Here is an 18664-nt window from a genome sequence, read left to right on the forward strand (position 1 = left end):
TCATGATGAACGCACGCACACCGCATTGCAGTACGAAATAACTTTCTGCAAAAGCACTGCTGAATCCGCACGAGCTCTTCTGGAAGTGCAGAAGTCACGTGACTATTGACCTCCACATCACCATGAGTTGCATCGACAATAATCATCTTGCTTTAAGCGATAATGAGAATTTTTCTTGCTTTCAGTTTTGAAATGTAATATCCATACGCCAGGCTTCGCAATAGCGTACAACAAATCTGTTCCCAAATAGACAGTGCCACCACTATTGACAGATTGATGCATCTGATTCTGAACGCGGGTGATGCAAATTTGCGACATTCGTTAGCTTTTCGTACAAAATGGAAGGGTTCGCAGCACCACGAAAACATTGGCAGCTGAAATTGTAACATAGGACTGGCCGAACTTTTAAAAACTAACCCTAAACTAAGAGAAACATAAGTGCTCATCCCAAGTTTTCGAAAATACACCTGGATGATCTTTAATCCTTTTGAGATAATGTTCTTTAGACAGATGAGTCAAAATTTGAACTTTTTGGGTGACATGGGTCCCATTATGTTTGACGTAAAGCAAATACAACATTTCACAGTAAGAACATCATACCTGTCAAACATGGTGGTGGTAGTGTGATGGTGTGGGGATGCTTTGCTGGTTTGGGACCTGGACGGTCATCTGCACGTGAGCTCAAGCTGAAGAGTAATTGGGTTATGCAGAAAGACATTGATCCAAAACACCAAAGTCCACATCTGAATGGCTGAAAAGAAACAAAATTAAAAAATTTGAAGCGGCCTAGTCAAAGCCCCGTCTTGAACCCAATAGAGATGCAGCGGCAGGACCTGAAACCATCAGTTCATGCTTGACCTACCAATTTGATTTAAAGCAGTTCCTGCAAAGAAGAGTGAGCTAAAAAATTCCTTCACAGTACTGTGACAGACTGATATCAAATTATAGGAAGCATTTGGTTGCAGTTATTACTGCTAAAGGTGAAGCAACCAGTTTAGTTTTTAAAGGGCAATTATTTTCTCAAATGTAACTTTTTTCATTAATGAAATAAAATAATAATTTTTAAAAATGTGTTTTATGTTTACTCAGGTTCTTTTTGTGTTTTATTACCTTTTCCTAAAAATCTGAAAACATTTAGTGTTAAAAAAATAGCAATTATAGTGGAAATCAGGAAGGGGGCAATTACGTTTCCATGGCACTGTATGTAGGCTATGTACACATATATGTGCGTGCAAATAACTCACGTTTGTGTAGACTGTACCTATGGAGAGGATTTTTCACATTTGCGGTCAGGTTGTGAAATTTCATGCTTTATGCAGTGGTTTGAAGAGCATATCTCTGCATGCCTGAACCTGTCCCTTGGAGTGGAAATATTTAGGATGCTGAGGTGCTGATTATCATTGATCGTGAGAGTTTATACTCCTCTTTGAAATGTTTGCATCACGCCTGAGGCGTCCCTCGTGGATAGGCCAAGGCCTTTCTGAAACGTGTCGGCTCTGTCACACGGCCTGCATGATCTCACGCATAAAGAATGTTTGGCTTCCTCCGAGAGCCATTTTTTGGGGAGGGGGGCGTGTGATGCAGATGGCTGAATTATAGAGGTAGTCTTGTGATTACCCGTAGCGCATGCACTGGAGTAATGTCTGGTTAGAAGAAGCTTCACTGCGGTGACTGCAAACCTGCGTTGCTGGGACATAGACTCAGTAGTGGAGCCTCTGACCACTCTGGACTTGGACCCACGTGCAGTGTTAGCCACCATATTTGCTAGAGCGGAGAGCTGAGGACGAGCGTAAGGTCAGGTGTTTACAGGAGTTGGATGGCGGATGTTAAATCCTTGACTCTTCTCACTGTTTTTTATTGTAAATGTTTTTTGGAGTTTTATTGCAGTTTTATTTCTCGGTTTTATAGATTTTTGGTTTATATGTTTTTTAAAAACTACAGGATGTACTGTTACTTGCTGTTTTCTTATTTTATCTTTGTTTTATAATTTTTTCTAAAGCCTTTTGTGCTACATTACTACTTGAAAGATACTACTGTATATAAATAACATATAACTGGTGGTATTATTATTATTATTATTATTATTATCATCATCATCTCAGAATAGGTTATGATCTCGTGAGTCATGTGACCAAAGATGGGAGCTTTGGCCTGCAGAGTGTTTTATAACAGGTGGCCTGTGATTGGTTAGGAACCACGTGCACGTGAGGGCTTCCTGCGCTAGCATATCCTTGGCCCGGTGTAGCTAGCCAGCGGAGCGGTGGATAGTGCGTGGGACTGAAAGAGGGCTTGTGCGAGAGGCTGGCACCGTGGGCGTTTATTTGCAAGAAGGTGGCGAGGGCCGTGCCAAGCGCCGTGCCACGCTGGAAACTCTAGTGCCGGCCTACTAAAAACAGCCCGTCCCGTTTTTCTTTCCCAGAGACGAGGAGCGGGAGGGGATGAATGAGCAGTTGTTTCTGGCTGAAGGGTCCCTGATAGTGTCCCTTGGAGGGAAAGGGCTGACCCGGATGACTGAGAAACGAGTGTTAGCGCTCCTGTTTATATAAAAACACCTTTGTAAATAAGAAACGTCACCGCTAAAGTATACTTACAGCAGCCCGGGGAGGGGGGGTTCACCCTCAGCAAGGCTGTATGCTTTTTCCCTGAGCTTGATCAACTGCTAGCCATGAAACTATTGAAGGCCATGCTTGCTGGAGCACAAGTGACTTTCTGGCACATGGATGTTTTTTGTTGCTCCACAAAAGTACCTCAATATATGCAATAGAATCTATATTTCTGAATATCATCCAGTGGTATCCAGTCATGAAAAGCTTGTGGAAATGACACACTGATGACTGAGGGTTAACCTTTCCAATTCAAACTGTTTGAATGAGAACATTAATCAGAAAGTGAAGCATTAGGAAAATAGGGCTCATTAGGTTGGCTGCTGGTTCATAATAGAAATTTGAAAGCAAACTGACGATGGTTCTCATTTTGGCTGCGTAATATTCCCCAGCTTGTGAAGGGAGTGCTTGTGTGGAAAATTCCTGGTGGTGTTTTCAGTAGGCACAGGCAGTGCTTGCCTGAGGGCGGTGTGGTGGTCAGGTGAAATGACTGAACATATGGACGAGGGACGCCTGATTATTAAACACTACGGCAACAGCAATGCTGTATTATACTGAAAATAACAGTAGCGCCACCGCAACTCCTCCTATAAATAATTCACTTTGAACTGTGAATGGTGTTCTTTTCACCCAGGCATTTTCTCCATTGTACATATTTGCCTGCGGGACCTGACAGTCATTTGTCTCCATAATTACACACCACTTTATTTGCCCCAAGACTGCCTCACAATCTCACGAAAATCAGCGATGTAGATGTAAAAACCCGTGTTTAGTACCTTGGTTTTTAGACTCCACAGATTTCCAGTAATATTGTAATATTGTGATTATCGGACTTTTAATTAGGAAACTTTTCAGAGACCGTTGGAAACGGACTGTAGCGTGGCAGCCTGTCAGCCCGTCTGCAGATTCCCCCCCCGCCACCGGGGGTTCCATTCTAGGCCATGGCCCTTTCTGTATCGTGATCCCATCTCTGTCTGTTGCCCTTTCTGCTTTCCCTCTGCCTGAATGAAGTGGAAAAAATACATCTGGAGGACAGACTCTCTGCTGTCCTTAAAAATATAATTAAAACAGCGTTTCAAACAAGAGTTCCCTCAGTGCTCTGATATCACCAGTGCTGTGAGGTCACCACAGATGTCCACTTTAGTGGATCATAGTGAGCTGTTCTGCCTTGATTGGCAACAAACCCATACACAATATTTTTTATTTATTTAACCTTTATTTACTCAGGGTAGGTAAATATAAACACAATATAAAGATTATATTGAAATAAAAATATAGGCTGTATTTATTTATGCTTAGCCTATATGCTATAGCCTATAACTCCTTTTTAATATACCATGAAGAGTAGAAATAAACTTTGAGATCATGGAAACAAAGTTATTAAGTACATCCAAATCATAATATTTCAAAAGGGACATATGTATGCTTGGGCCCCATTTAGAAATTCTCCTCTAGGTGTACTGTTTCATTATGTCTGCACAATGTAGTTTATAATACGAGTTTGCATAGCATATGCTGGTTATAGCAATGTAATTAGTTCTGTGAAAGAGGGAAGAATGCATTGCCAGCTCAAATTAACCCGGTGCAGATCATCAGTCAATGTAAATGTACAAAGAGAAGTCACACACACCTCTAATTATTTCTTGGCTTGATCACAGGTATCTCTACTCCATGTTAGCTGAGTTAGTTCAGTCTTTTATGTATGTTCCTGTTTACCTGTATAACGAACCAGCCTATATTTTAATAGCACCTGCTTAGAGACTATATTTTAAATGCAGCATATAGCCTACTTGTTGGATATTTCTGTAGTATCTACAGGGCTGGAATGCTGGTGGGAGGAAGAGAGGTTTGTGCTACATAGAGTGAAGTGTCATCAGCACTGTACACCACTAAAATATTAGCAAACTGCACCTGCCATGTACAGCAGGAAGTCTATGGGTCTGTGCAAGAGTGCTGCATAGACTTCTAGTAGGCTAGAGCTGCCAGGTGGCATGTCAGAAATCAAACCAAGGAAATTGCACGATAGCTAGAAAATCAAGTGGCAGCTACAGGGTCATAATGGAAACTAATGTAAGGCTATTTTTATTCATTACGAAAGGGACCCTAGCAGTTTGTCTTCCCTTTTTTCTTGCATTCAGTCCTCTGCCAGACAGGTCATGATTGCCTCTTTGTGAAGCCCTTTATCAAACTATTATCCCATTTGCACCACCTACACCATCTATTTTGACAAAGTAATTGGCTTGAATTAAGCACAGATGATGATTGACAGCAATATTCACAAGTGACGCATTTTAAATTCAGTTCAGTTACTTTATACAGTGGAGATACTGCAGTGTTTTTAAGTGTTGTGCTAGGGCATGATAGGTTTTGTTAGACGCAGTAGGAAATGCCCATATTAGAATGAAAGCAGAACATTCAACTTGTGCTAAAAAGTTTAATAATTAGTTGAATCATGAATTTATCTTTAACTAATCATGGTCTTCATTCACGTCTTTTAAGTAGAATCAGGTGACTTAGTGCTGGGATAAAACAAAAACCTGCATCGCACCAGCCCTTTTTGAATAAGATTGGACACCTCTGCCTTACATGGATACATGTTTCATTTTACTGCAGCGATACCCAATCCTGATTCTGGAGAGCCACAGAGTCTGCTGGATTTTGTTTTTTCCTTAAGATCAGCGACTAATTTAGACCAAAGAAACCAGGTGACCTGAGTTCACTGTGTAATCAGCTGATTTAAATAGTCGTCTGCTGTGCTTCTCAAGTTCTGAATGACGACGAGAGTCTCTCAGGGCTTGTTTTGTTAGTGGAATGTTTCATAGATTCTGATTTATCATAATGTAAATCAGCTGGAAGGCTCACCTTGGCCACTGTTTCCATGGTATTCGCTGATCCACAGTGTAAAGATCAGTACATCCCTACAGAATCTGTGCAGCATTGATAAAAAAAATAAAATAAAAAAGAACTCTCAGCCCCCTGTGTCCAACAATAGCCACCCCACTTGAGGAAATGTGTGCACATTGCCAAAGCTCTTTTTTGTTGTTGTTTTGGGAGGTTGTGGGGGAGTGTGTTCTGCTGAAGGTGAAAGCCCTGTTTTCCTGTTTAAACTCTGCCCAGCAACAATGGTATTGACATCGATGTTGGGTAATGCAGTTTACAGCATACTAGATGTTATGCAGCACTGAATCGCCTTGCCACGCAACATTAAGTTTCTTTTCGTTTCTTTTTTTTTTTGGAAAATGGTTGCTTAGTAGGGCTTCCAAGCCAAATGGAAAGTCGACAGGAGGCGGGAGCATATGGTCTGTGTTTCAGGAGTTCCCTTGGCAGACACAGGGGTCAGATCTGGGTTTTGGCCTCTGGCTTGTTTTGAAGCAGGGCAGAATTATACAGGGAGTTGATACTCTACTTTTTCTGACCTTAGTCCATGAGAGAGGAAGAGCTACTGATTGAGGGTGCAGCTCTCTGAGGGTTTCCAACCAACACTGGGGGACCTGCAAAAGCCCTCAAAAATGTAGTATAGTGTGGATTTTAAGTGGAACTGTAAAACAATATGAAAGCTACATTACTGTAATTACTCTATTTGTAATCCATTTTTTTCTTTATATTTCAGAGAATACCTGAAAGAATCCCACTCCAGTTAGTTTCAAATGAAACCCCTATTTTATTACTAATTACTAAGCTTAATGCGACATTAATGCAAAACGGCATACTGGGGCCATGTCTCATGTTAATCAGGCAGGTGAGTCTTATTGTTGGCGGGCTCTCAGTTTTCCAGTGCGTTCTCCCTGCCGCGTTTAAAGCTGACACAACGGTCCGACCCGCCGTCTGTTTTGCTCTCTTTGGAGGTGGAAGCCAAGGGCTCTGAGGCCTGCTGGGTTGTGCTGGGTTGTGCTGGCGTGTCTTGGAAGTGAATTTAAAAGTGAAAGAACACTGGGGAAGCCCTGCGGCTGTTTCCCCTGTCAGCAGCCGTGCAACGAGATGCTCGCTCACTCCTTTGTGTCGCGTTGTGTGTGTCCGCTGCAGCAGTGTCAGCGCACACGCTTCCGCTGAATTATTTATGGGGAAGCCCTTAGACGGCTGCGGGCACAGGATGTGGAAAAGCTGGCAAGCTGTACTGCCCATTTAACCAAAGAGTAGACCTGTCAAATTCTGTACTCCCAATAAAACCTGTCCTGAGGAGGGCGGAACAGGCCCAGGGCGTTCGCAAATGTCCTTTTGAAACATCTGCACCAGGTGAGTGGATCGCTTTGTCTCGATCGGCTGTCCTCTGGGGGAAAAACGTCCCCACAAAGGCTGAAAACAAGACTGGAAAGTGGCATAACAGGGTATTTATGGCTGGGTGTCCTTCAGATGTGTTTCTATCAAGCGAACGTGCCAGAGAAAGTGGAGGCCTTGTGATGAGGGACAATACAGCAGCCACATTGGCCGCAACGTGTGACAGGAACTGCGATAAATATAACGCAGCAGACAGTTCGCCCACTGTGTGCCTGGAGTTTATCCCCTGCATTGTTTGTGAGGACCTTGGGGTAAAAACACAAGAGCAGTGCTTTGTCCACTGGTTTGATGAAGGGCCCTCAGGAAGCCCTCCCTTTCTCTTTAGTTTTACTTGGTCGTAAACTGAGCTCTGATATCAGAAAATGTGTCTCAGTATCGCAGGAAGTGCACATATGTCTCCGTTGTAGCAAGCACTTGTTTTAGTGACCACAGACAGTGTAGAGGTTTGCAGCAGTCTCCAATCTCTATTTGGGGCCTAATAACATTTGTGTTCTGGTTGCTCAAAATGCATGTAAGGTGCTGAAATCAGTACGTCTGCCAGTAAAGAACAGCATTTGACAGATGCGATGTTGTGTAACCCAGTGCTTAATCGCTGTCCTACATCATTTGAATTGTATGATGTGTGGCCTTATCTTTTCTCATACAGTGTAAAAGTTTTAGTTTTTGACTTTAAAACCACACATTACAGCCGTTGCTGTTTTTGCTGCTGACTCGTGAAAGTGTTACCCTACCACCAGCGAGGTTCACTATTAGTACGCCTGTGGCTGGACTGGACAGATGTGATGACATGACTGATGTCCTCTAAACCCTGATGTGTGAACTTTGCCTGGCATGTTAGTTATGAGCAGTATTTCACCCGTAATTAGGTTTGAGGGTTAGTGAGCTGATTACTGTCTTACTGACGTACAAGATTACAGAGTGTCCACAGGGGTGAATTTAGTCACTGGCTGCTCTTGCTGTCTGAAGGTGTTACTTAGTTTTTGTGTTTTTAAGGTGCTATCTATGTCTCCGGTCCTGTAGTGCACAGTACTGGTCTGCGTGAGATGGGAGGGGCTGACAGCATGGTCGGCACCCACATAACACTGGGGCGTCCTGATTGGCTGACTTTGATATAGGACCGCCTGGTGGCTGTTGAGCTGCTGTCACGCTGTTTTCATACAAACAGGACGCAGATGCAAATGAGATTAAAATGGGGAACAGAGATGTTCTCTCACCACTTCCCCGCACCTCCCCTGCATATCTGAAGGGCGACAGCTGTGAAAATCTAAAGGGATTTCTTGTGCTCTATTCTATCCCCGTAATTCCAAACACCTCAGTCATGCGTGCAGTGCGCCGGCCCAAACGGGCCCTGGTTTTACTCCCTGCTGGGGACAAGGAGCCCGTGTGAGGTCACGCGTGCCTTCGGTGTCCTGCCGAGAGCGCTTTTTCCGGACCCGTGAAGGGCTCCGGTGGTGCGACCGCGTCTGTCTGGTGGAGCCGAACGTGCAGCAGCAGCTGTGCTGGCGAAGTCGCTGCTTCCGCGTCGGTCAGAGGCAGAGCACCGTTGGTGCCGCGTTTAAAGATTAAGCGCAGAGCTGGGAGGCTCCAGCCGCGGCTGCAGGGGGAGGCAGGAGGGCAGGTGTTGCTCTGCTAACCTGAGAGCCAAATGTGCCGGGTTCAAAGGCCAGGCAGCTGCTGTTTTGACTGCCCTTGTTGCCGGGCGCCGCTGTTTGGATGTCAGGCCTCCTGCCTTTGGAGGTGCGGCGGTTAGGGACGGTTCTCCCCGCGCTGATCCTAAGCGCCCTGGGATGGGAGAGCGTGCGCTCAACGTACGCCCCCGTGAGAGTCTGGGACGCCCGGCGGCAGGACGCTGCGCCCCGCTGATGCCCGTCAGCCGCGGCCGGTCAGCGGGCGTCCATCGGGTCATCCTGTGTGGGCGGCGTGCCGGTTCTGCCCTGGTGCACTTTGCCGGGCGCGGGAGTCGGAGCGTAGCGGGGCCACATTCCCAGCCTGCTCTGCTGCAGGCAGCCCACGGCCTGTAATAAGGTCAGGTTGGCTGGCACTTTCAGTTTGAGCGGAAATACAGCGGAGCGGCGGTGCACTTGTTTCAGTTCCTTTGGGGTCCCTTGGTTGTGTGTAGGTGTTTCTGTGTGTCTGTGTGTGTGTGTGTGTGTGTGTCTGTGTGTGTGTGTGTGTCTGTGTGTGTGTCTGTGTGTGTGTGTGTGTCTGTGTCTGTGTGTGTGTCTGTGTGTGTGTGTGTGCCTGTGCACGTGTGTGCGTGTCCCCGCATGTACCTGTATGTGTGTCAGTGTGTGCTTGTGTGGGTAAATGTCTGTGTGTATGTCTTCAGGCCTCTGAGTGTGATTGTGTTCCTCCACCTCTGGCCTTTTCTGTCAATAAATGTAGAGCTTCACACTGGGATGTGAATGTGAGGGCCTCTTTCGGCTGTCCAAGGCTACTGCCTGCTGAAAAAAAGGCTACAATTGTACAACACTGCTCAAACTCTTTCATACTCTTGACTTCTTATCCTTCCTTTTATTCTTTTTTACCATCAGTATCACCCTTATTTGTGTGAATACAGCACTGCAGTGACCATTTTCTGGACTGGCACCTTCAAAACTTTTCCAGTCTAGCCACCATGTTCTCTTTTGAACTGCGTGATTGTGTGGGGCAATCTGTACACATATGTGTAGGGGTGTAGTGAGTGAAATGAGTGTTGAAGGCCATTTGGGCTGTAAGTAAAGTTTTAACCCTTTCAGGGCCCTGCTCTGCTTCCACATATGGTTTCTGCAGGTTGACCAACAAGTGCATGCAAGTGGACTTGCGTAGGGTAAAGATACAGTTTGAGAAGTGGAGTACGAGGGGTCTTTAAAGTGAGTACGAGGATTGTGGTGGGGGTGTCCCAGCCATTGGCCTATGCAGACCCATCGCATTTAATCTGCAGAGGGAGAAGGCCCGGTGTGTCCAGAGACCCAGCGCAGGGCAGAGAATGAGAGGAGAGCATCATGCTGCTTTCTCTAGCGGCACAGTGCCCTGTGTAGATGTACGCCAGTGTGCCGGTGCCCTGTTTGCCAGGGGGACCCGCCGCCCACGTCTGAGCTGAATGTGTCGCAGTTTAGCAGCTAACTGAGCCCTGCTTTGGGCCCTGGTTATCTGAGCTCAGGAGCTTCTCCCTGCCCGGGGCGCTGCTGTTCTCTGTTTAATTGTCCGTGGGGCGGAACCATTTGTGAGGGACGAGGTTCCCAGGCAACATGACACCGGCCTCCAGTTGTATAAACAACGGAGGAACAAAAAAAAAAACAGCACAGCGTGTCTGTTACCGTGACGATCTGCGCCGCTCCACCCTAGCGCCCCGGCCTTCACCTCCCAGAGACGGCGGACGAGGGCTAAAAGCCCCGGCGGCGTTTCCGCGACGGCGTCGTGACCTGCCCGGCGAGCGTGGCGTTCTGCTGGCGAGAGCGAGCGTTGGGAGCATTCGGTTTGTCATGTTTTCCGTTCTGTTCTTGGAGATGTGCTCGGTATGCAAACGTGCGGTAGCCGCCGCCCGGGCTGCCTCTTTGCATTGGAAATGGCGCAGCGAGGAATCATGGGAGAGTTTGGGTGGAAGCGAGGGCACCAGCAGGTCGCGGGGGCGGGGTCGGGGTCACGGGCTTTGTTTGTGTGACCTGTCGGGACGGGAGCCCTGCAGACGTGGAGCAGGGGGGACTGCAGTGGGGCTTTCCCCAGTTAACCTTCTGATAAATGAGCTTTTTCACCTCACTCTCAGTTTATGGGGTTAAAGAACCGTGTAACATAATGTGTTTGCATTTCAACGTTGGTGTGCAGCGCTCCAGCTGTTGTGTGTGCGTGTGGTGGGCGCGGTGTCGAGCGCCCAGCGGTGTGTGTGGTGGGTGCGAGGCTCCGGGTGCTGGTGTGCGTGGTGTGCGGCGCCAGGTGCGTGTGGTGCGCTGTGTGTGCGAGCGCTCCAGCGTGTTGTGTTGTGTGTGCCTGTGTGTGCTGGGCGATGCCTGTGCTGTGGTGGCGGGTGCTGCGTCGGGCTTTGCGAGGCTCCAGCGTGCGTGGTGTGCGCGTGTGTGTTGCAGCCTCTCTCAGCATGTGTGTGCGTGTGTGTGGCAGTGTGTGGTGCGAGCGCTCCAGCGTGTGTGTGTGTGCAAGCGCTCCAGCGTGTGTGTGTGTGCGAGCGCTCCAGCGTGTGTGTGTGTGTGTGTGTGCGTGTGTGTGTGTGCGTCGCGTGTGTGTGTGGGTGCTCCAGCGTGCGTGTGTGTGCGCGTGTGTGTGCGAGCGCTCCAGCATGTGTGTGCGTGTGTGTGCGCGTGTGTGTGCGAGCGCTCCAGCGTGTGTGTCTGTAAGGTGTGGCCGTTGGGCTGGGGTTGATGGACACTGCCAGGTTGGCTGCGGAGCTCAGACAGCCCCCACAGCTGGGCCCCCTGATTACAGCGGCGCGGCCCGCGGGCCCACGGCCTGCGTGAACACACGGCTCTCTTTCCCACGCAGGGAGACGGGGAGACATGTGACACGGTGGCTTCGCTCCCGACACTCCCCCAAACCCGTGGAGTTCCTCGTCAGCGCGATAGCCGTTCGCTGCGTCCAGTCGATGGCGGCGGCCGCGCCTCGTTTGCAAAATGCACGCTGGGGCTCGCGTTTAATATAAGCCACCCTGTGAAAACCGTGCTTGTGAAAACCGTGATCGAGCGTAACGCACAGCACTGGTGATGATATGAACACAAACACAGGGAAGGAGCTGCACAGGGCGCTGGTGTTCACAGGGATTTGGCTTCTCCCCAGAACGCAAACAGGATTATACCAAATGAATGACTGTGTATTGAAAGTAACTGATTGTCTGAATGTGGAGCAGAAAATGAGCCTAGTATCATTTTACGAGTGCTATTTTTAGTGTGTTTACTTGAACTAGCGCTGGAGGAACACTTGTGTTTCCGCTTATTGACAGTGGAAAAACGGTGGTTGGTTTTTTTCAAAATGAAAAACCCACCCCGCTAAATTGACTTGCAGGCATGCTGGTGGCCCCCTGGCCAGCGAGAGTCCCAGCTGTCTAACCCCAGCTAAGTGGAGCGGCGCTAATGCGGCTTCCTGTTTTTGGGGTGACCTGCGGCCGTTCTCTGTTTCAGTGCCGATGTGTTGTGTAAGGACAGCCTAGCGCTGTGATGCATTCTGACTGCAAGTGTGAAAAAAGAATCTGTTAAAAACCAAAAAAAACTGAAGGGGAGTGTCATATTGCGATGCTGTCACGTCTGGCCTGTTTTGTGTGTGTTTGTGTTTGTATGCATGAGTGTATATGTTTGTGTGTGTGCTTGTGCATATGCGTGTATGTGTGCATGTATGTGTGTGTGTTCGTGTGTGTGTTTTTCTGTGCACGAGTGTGTACGTTTGTGTGTTTGTCTGCGTGAGTGTGTATGTTCATGTGCGCACCTGCTTGTGTGAGTTAGTAATCCAGGTGTATTAACAGATTCTGTTATCCGGGTGCAAGAGGTAGCACAAAATCAATGTTGAAGTTCAGAAATTAAAACCCAACACCATTGAAAGTGTATTCTATCTGGGAATGTGACCAGCTGTGCAATCCTCAGTGTGTCACATGACCCCCCCAGTCCTGTTTGATTAGCCTATCAGGGCTGAAACTCATGTCCCAGTCTCAGTGTGAATTTACCAGCTCAGTTTCCTTCAGACACGCTCTGGCTAAGTCCTCTTTTATTCCCGTTTCTTTCGGGTGCTTGGAGCGAGCCTTGTCCACCACTACATTTCCTGTTCTGTCCAGGGACATTCTTGTAGCATCGGTGGCTTCCCAAATGCGTCATGCATGTACAGAACCGCAGGCATGTTTCCTCTTATCATTGGCTCCGTTCCTGCTTTCCCAGGCCTTTGCACTAGTGTGGCTGGGCCTGCAAAGCAGATTCAAATCGAGCCATGTTGCTATATGAGAATGATTTGCAGAGTTACCGCATTCTGAGTGCATGAATGCAGATCTGGGGTTTTAGTTGCACACTCAAATTCAAGTTTGCTATATCGCCATGGCAAACAAGTGGAATTGTACTGCCAAAGCTGCCATTTTTTAATAAGTAATTAAAAGCATTATACAGGATAATTTTACACATACTCTTTTTTATGTTGTCCTTAGTCCTAATTGTACTATAAATGCAATGGTGTATTTATGCATTTGTAGGAATGATTCAAGGTTAAAACAAGGGAAATGTTTTTTTTTTGTTGCAATTTTCTGTTCAGCTTGCTGAAGCTTCTCTCTCGTGCAGTTTGTAACAATAACCAATTACCGTGTAATATATTGCTTAGCTTGCAGTAATTGGTATTTACAGAAAAACTAACTCTCTCCTCTTCTTCCTCTCTCCCTTCCTTCCTCCCCCTTTCTCTCTCTCTCTCTGCAGCTTCCAGAAGCATGTGCACACCTACAGGATTCTCCCGGATGAGGAGGGCTTCCTGGCGGTGCAGGTAGAGTACTTCCCGCTCCCCCGCAGGGTCCCCACAGTGTGTTATGTAAACACTGCGCATCGTGTTGTGAAACGGGGAGGTGCAGGGGTCAGGGCACTGATACGTAACCTTGGTGAAATATGAACTGTGCGCTACGCAAACTGTTCCAGACAAATGCGTCTGCAGAGCACAGATGTGTTGGTAATAATAACAGGGAGGCCGAGCCAGTCTGTTTTGTAGATGCGTTCGGTGTGTTGGTTCCTTTAAAGGAGGAGAGTGTGGTGGGCTTTAGGGCACTGGGAGTTGGTTTTGGAGAGCTGACACCTGTGTTGGCATCTGAGTTAGTGCCCGTGTTGGCACCCAAGTTAGCGTCCATGTCCAATCCGCTGCGTCTCTGTGAGTGAGAATGCTACGTCCTGGCCAGCGACCCTGGTCTCGAGACAGGAGGCCGTCCTGCAAACTGTCTGCCCCACTTCTTTTTTTTCAACAGGAAGTCTTTTTACAATTTTGAGGCTTCCTCTACTAGCTTCACTGTGCTCCAGATTTGTAGCAGTGCAAAATGGTTTCCTCCTCTGTGTTATGTAGTGGTGTAGAGCAGGAGCTTTTTGGTGTTGAACCTGCTGTATTCAACAATTTCTTGTGTGAGCTTTAAGGAATTTATTGGGATGGCAGGTATGCCCCATACCTATACAGCACCGAGACTTTTCAGGGGTTCCCCACAGAAATAACCACAACAGCCAACAGACAGAATTCAAAAACACAATAAAGCCCCAAACTAAGGGGGGTTTTGCGTTTTTTCCTTCTTCTTCTCATTCTTCTTCTTATTTTTACTGCCGCCTATCCCACTAACAACATGTCTCCCCATTGGATACTTTACCGACACCAGCCAAATCTTCACCTACACAACCCAATCAAAAACTTGCATAAACACGCAAAATACCCATACCTTTTTATTCTGAAACATTTCCAGTTTAAACAGCTAGTCTGCTGTGGCCTAGTGGGCAAGGTTACAGTCTTGGGAACACGGGGTCCTAGGTTCAAGCCCAGCTAGGAACACATTTCTGTAACCTGCTTTTACCCTCACTAATAATTGTCTACTACTTCTCAATTATTGCTTTTGCACCATATCTACCTGCCGTTCACCGAACGTATACACTGCATTATGACGTACCGTCTGCACGTTCAGTTATTAACCGGCTACAATATTGCAAAGCCATATGGATGCAACGGGAGCTCTTCTGTGCTTACTGGCCTGTGTTCTTGTTTAAAACCACGGACAGGTTTGCTAATGATATTTCAAAATAACAGAATTCGAAATAACAGACAACGGAGCAGGACAGAAGGGTACACAAGTTGCGACCTAGGGAGTTCTAATTCTACGGGCTTGCTGATTCTTTTGTCAATCAAGGCTGGTTGGATGGCCGTCAAATCCATGAGTACATACACTGGCCATATTTCACCTACGTTTCTGATGCGTTTACGCTTAAGCCACCTCACCCTCCTGAACTATTTTACATATATAGCAAACCGAAACTGCTAAACGGTACACGCTTATCAGACTGTACAAATTCACACAACGATAGCCATAATCCACAACCACAATTTCTTACAGGGTCACTTCGCATTTCTCACTCATAATAAAACGCTTTGCCAAAAGAAATGATATCTCATGAAAAACACGTTCTCAACATACAAAAATGCCAAGTTACTCACACATACAGGACATACCCCATCTATAACTCATTCATTCACACTGCCAAAATCCAGGCCTGCCATTAAAAGTATTGATATCAAAATGACGCCAAGTTACAGTACTAGAAACAATATAGGCTATCTTGCCTCACCGAAATTAAATAAGATGTATTCCAAAGCAATGCTACCCAATATTTCCTCAATTCTTTCAAGTCACTTGGCCCTGTGTTTTGTAGTCTTACCATTTTCCAATGTCATGCAAACTTTGTGTCAGATCAAAGTGTCAAATATTTCGAATTGCCTCATGGAACACATTGAAATTCATGTAGAAAACTGCTGCTGAGTAACTACAGTCAGCATATTTCTTCAGAAAACATGTTTATACTTGCTTCTGAATTGAATTTGAGTAAATGTACAAGTTATTGTATATTTGCTACGTACAATAAATACTGCATGTGTAATACATATTGTACATACATACATACATAGAGAACTCCTTTATCCCCATGGGGACATTTCCCTCGCAGCATGTTACATTCACATTTACGAACACACACTTATACCAAGAAACATACTATCATTCACGCAACAGAAAGGCTGGGCAGCGAAATACATACATACCAATACTAATTGGACATATAGACGCCTATTCAATCAATCTTGACTGTGAGAGAGCCATCCACACACATGTTTGGCCTGTCCATGTACTGCATGCTTATACACACAGGCCCCGTGACTTGAAAGAATTGAGGAAATATTGTGTAGCATTGCTTTGGAATACATCTTATTTAATTTCGGTGAGGCAAGATAGCCTATATTGTTTCTAGTACCGTAACTTGGCGTCATTTTGATATCAATACTTTTAATGGCAGGCCTTGATTTTGGCAGTGTGAATGAATGAGTTATAGACAGTGTATGTCTTGTATGTGTGAGTAACTTGGAATTTTTGTATGTTGAAAACGTGTTTTTTATGAGATAGTATTTACTGGACCCTGATTATGCTCTGTCTGTCAGTATGTCTGTAGTGGGTTCAAAGAACTTTGTTCGGATCAGCTCTTCACACTGTATACCTGCAGTTTTGTCTGTGCATCTATATCTGTCTGTCTATCTTTGCACCTCATAGTGTGTGTGTGTTTAGGTTTGTGATGTGGAATCATATTTTATATGTTTGTTTATCCTTTCTTATATTGTAGTTATATCATTGCTTCAGGTATTGAATTTGATCTTTGTGAATCCCCTAGTGGTGTGTTGCTGTTTACATGTCCACCTTTTTTGTGGTTTTATTGTCCAAAGCGATGTCCTGACACAGGTCAGATATGGTACAATACTTATACAATCAGTTATCCATAGCCATGAACATCAAGTGCAGTTCACACAGTAAGCATAGTTGAAGTCAGTGAAGTTATGGTAAGTCATGAACTAGAAGGTGAGTCATGATTACAAGAGATATGATAAACATCTACAACACCACGGTAAAGATACAAGCGAAACATGAAACTGCTAGAAAATCAAGATACAAGTGATACATCAGAGTGATACTTGAGAGTAACCCTGCAGAGGAGTGGTGTCAGAGTTTGTCAAGGTACAGTCTGAACAGATGTGTCTTCAGACCACAATGGAAAATGAGCATTGACTGAGATCGTTCCACCTCTAGGGAGCTAGGGTGGAGAAGCTCCGTGGTTGGGTCAAGCGAGAGCCATTAACAGAGATGGCAGGAAGTGCAAGTTGCCCTGCTGCAGCAGAGCAGAGTGGTCAAGCTGGGGTGTAGGGTTGAATTATGTCCTGTAGGTAGGAAGTGGCTGTACTGTTGACTGCACTGTAGGCCAGTCAAGACATTGGACTTGATACTGGCAGCAACCGACAGCTAGTCGAGTCAGCCTGTAGTACTGTGTATCTGTGTGTAGTGTGTATGTGTCAGCCTGTAGTACTGTGTATCTGTGTGTAGTGTGTATGTGTCGGCCTGTAGTACTGTGTATCTGTGTGTAGTGTGTATGTGTCAGCCTGTAGTACTGTGTATCTGTGTGTAGTGTGTATGTGTCAGCCTGTAGTACTGTGTATCTGTGTGTAGTGTGTATGTGTCAGCCTGTAGTACTGTGTATCTGTGTGTAGTGTGTATGTGTCAGCCTGTAGTACTGTGCATCTGTGTGTAGTGTGTATGTGTCAGCCTGTAGTACTGTGCATCTGTGTGTAGTGTGTATGTGTCAGCCTGTAGTACTGTGTATCTGTGTGTAGTGTGTATGTGTCAGCCTGTAGTACTGTGTATCTGTGTGTAGTGTGTATGTGTCAGCCTGTAGTACTGTGTATCTGTGTGTAGTGTGTATGTGTCAGCCTGTAGTACTGTGTATCTGTGTGTAGTGTGTATGTGTCAGCCTGTAGTACTGTGTATCTGTGTGTAGTGTGTATGTGTCAGCCTGTAGTACTGTGTATCTGTGTGTAGTGTGTATGTGTCGGCCTGTAGTACTGTGTATCTGTGTGTAGTGTGTATGTGTCAGCCTGTAGTACTGTGTATCTGTGTGTAGTGTGTATGTGTCAGCCTGTAGTACTGTGTATCTGTGTGTAGTGTGTATGTGTCAGCCTGTAGTACTGTGTATCTGTGTGTAGTGTGTATGTGTCGGCCTGTAGTACTGTGTATCTGTGTGTAGTGTGTATGTGTCAGCCTGTAGTACTGTGTATCTGTGTGTAGTGTGTATGTGTCAGCCTGTAGTACTGTGTATCTGTGTGTAGTGTGTATGTGTCAGCCTGTAGTACTGTGTATCTGTGTGTAGTGTGTATGTGTCAGCCTGTAGTACTGTGTATCTGTGTGTAGTGTGTATGTGTCAGCCTGTAGTACTGTGTATCTGTGTGTAGTGTGTATGTGTCAGCCTGTAGTACTGTGTATCTGTGTGTAGTGTGTATGTGTCAGCCTGTAGTACTGTGTATCTGTGTGTAGTGTGTATGTGTCGGCCTGTAGTACTGTGTATCTGTGTGTAGTGTGTATGTGTCAGCCTGTAGTACTGTGTATCTGTGTGTAGTGTGTATGTGTCAGCCTGTAGTACTGTGTATCTGTGTGTAGTGTGTATGTGTCAGCCTGTAGTACTGTGTATCTGTGTGTAGTGTGTATGTGTCAGCCTGTAGTACTGTGTATCTGTGTGTAGTGTGTATGTGTCAGCCTGTAGTACTGTATATCTGTGCATCTGTGTGGCACTTTTCAGTAGCAGCTGGCAGGGCCTGGTGCTTATCTTGGCACAGCTTTCGCTCGTGGACAGACAGCGGCTCTTTGTGCGCGGGTGTCGGCCGGACCCAGCAGCTGGTCAGGGGCTCCGTCTGATGAGGCGACATTGCTGTCTGCCCCTCGGCCTGATGGGAAACCCCACCCCCATCCTGGGGGGTGTCGGGAGCATAGCGCACGCGGGGGAGGGCTTCATTTGCATTCCCGACAGTCAGAGCAGACTCTGCTGGCACAGGTCCTGGAGGTTTTTTGGCAACTTGATATCTTGTTGTTTGCAGAATGTTATGGGTCTCAATGAAAGTACAAGATGTGCAAAGTGTTGCTGAGCTGTAGAGGATGACAGCATGGCTTTGTATCTTTGACATTGACATCAAGTCACTTGTGTCTTTGTTTGCTTGGTTTGGAGGAAATGCTCGATGGACTCGAATTTGAATGTGAGATTATATTGAAAGATTAGCCGTTATTGGTTCCT

At 46.2% G+C, this 18664-nt stretch overlaps 1 protein-coding gene across 2 annotated transcripts in view; it reads left to right on the plus strand.

The window, feature by feature from the left end:
* inppl1a (inositol polyphosphate phosphatase-like 1a) overlaps positions 1–18664 on the plus strand; it is a 42097-nt gene that overhangs the window by 2047 nt on the left and 21386 nt on the right. For both annotated transcript variants that reach the window (XM_064301661.1, XM_064301662.1), the window contains exon 2: positions 13250–13313. In XM_064301661.1, coding sequence (XP_064157731.1) covers positions 13250–13313 — 64 coding nt within the window. The remainder of the gene's footprint in view (positions 1–13249; positions 13314–18664) is intronic.

This window comes from Anguilla rostrata, chromosome 12 (genome assembly GCF_018555375.3).
Source record: "Anguilla rostrata isolate EN2019 chromosome 12, ASM1855537v3, whole genome shotgun sequence".
NCBI classification, from domain to species: Eukaryota; Metazoa; Chordata; class Actinopteri; order Anguilliformes; family Anguillidae; genus Anguilla; species Anguilla rostrata.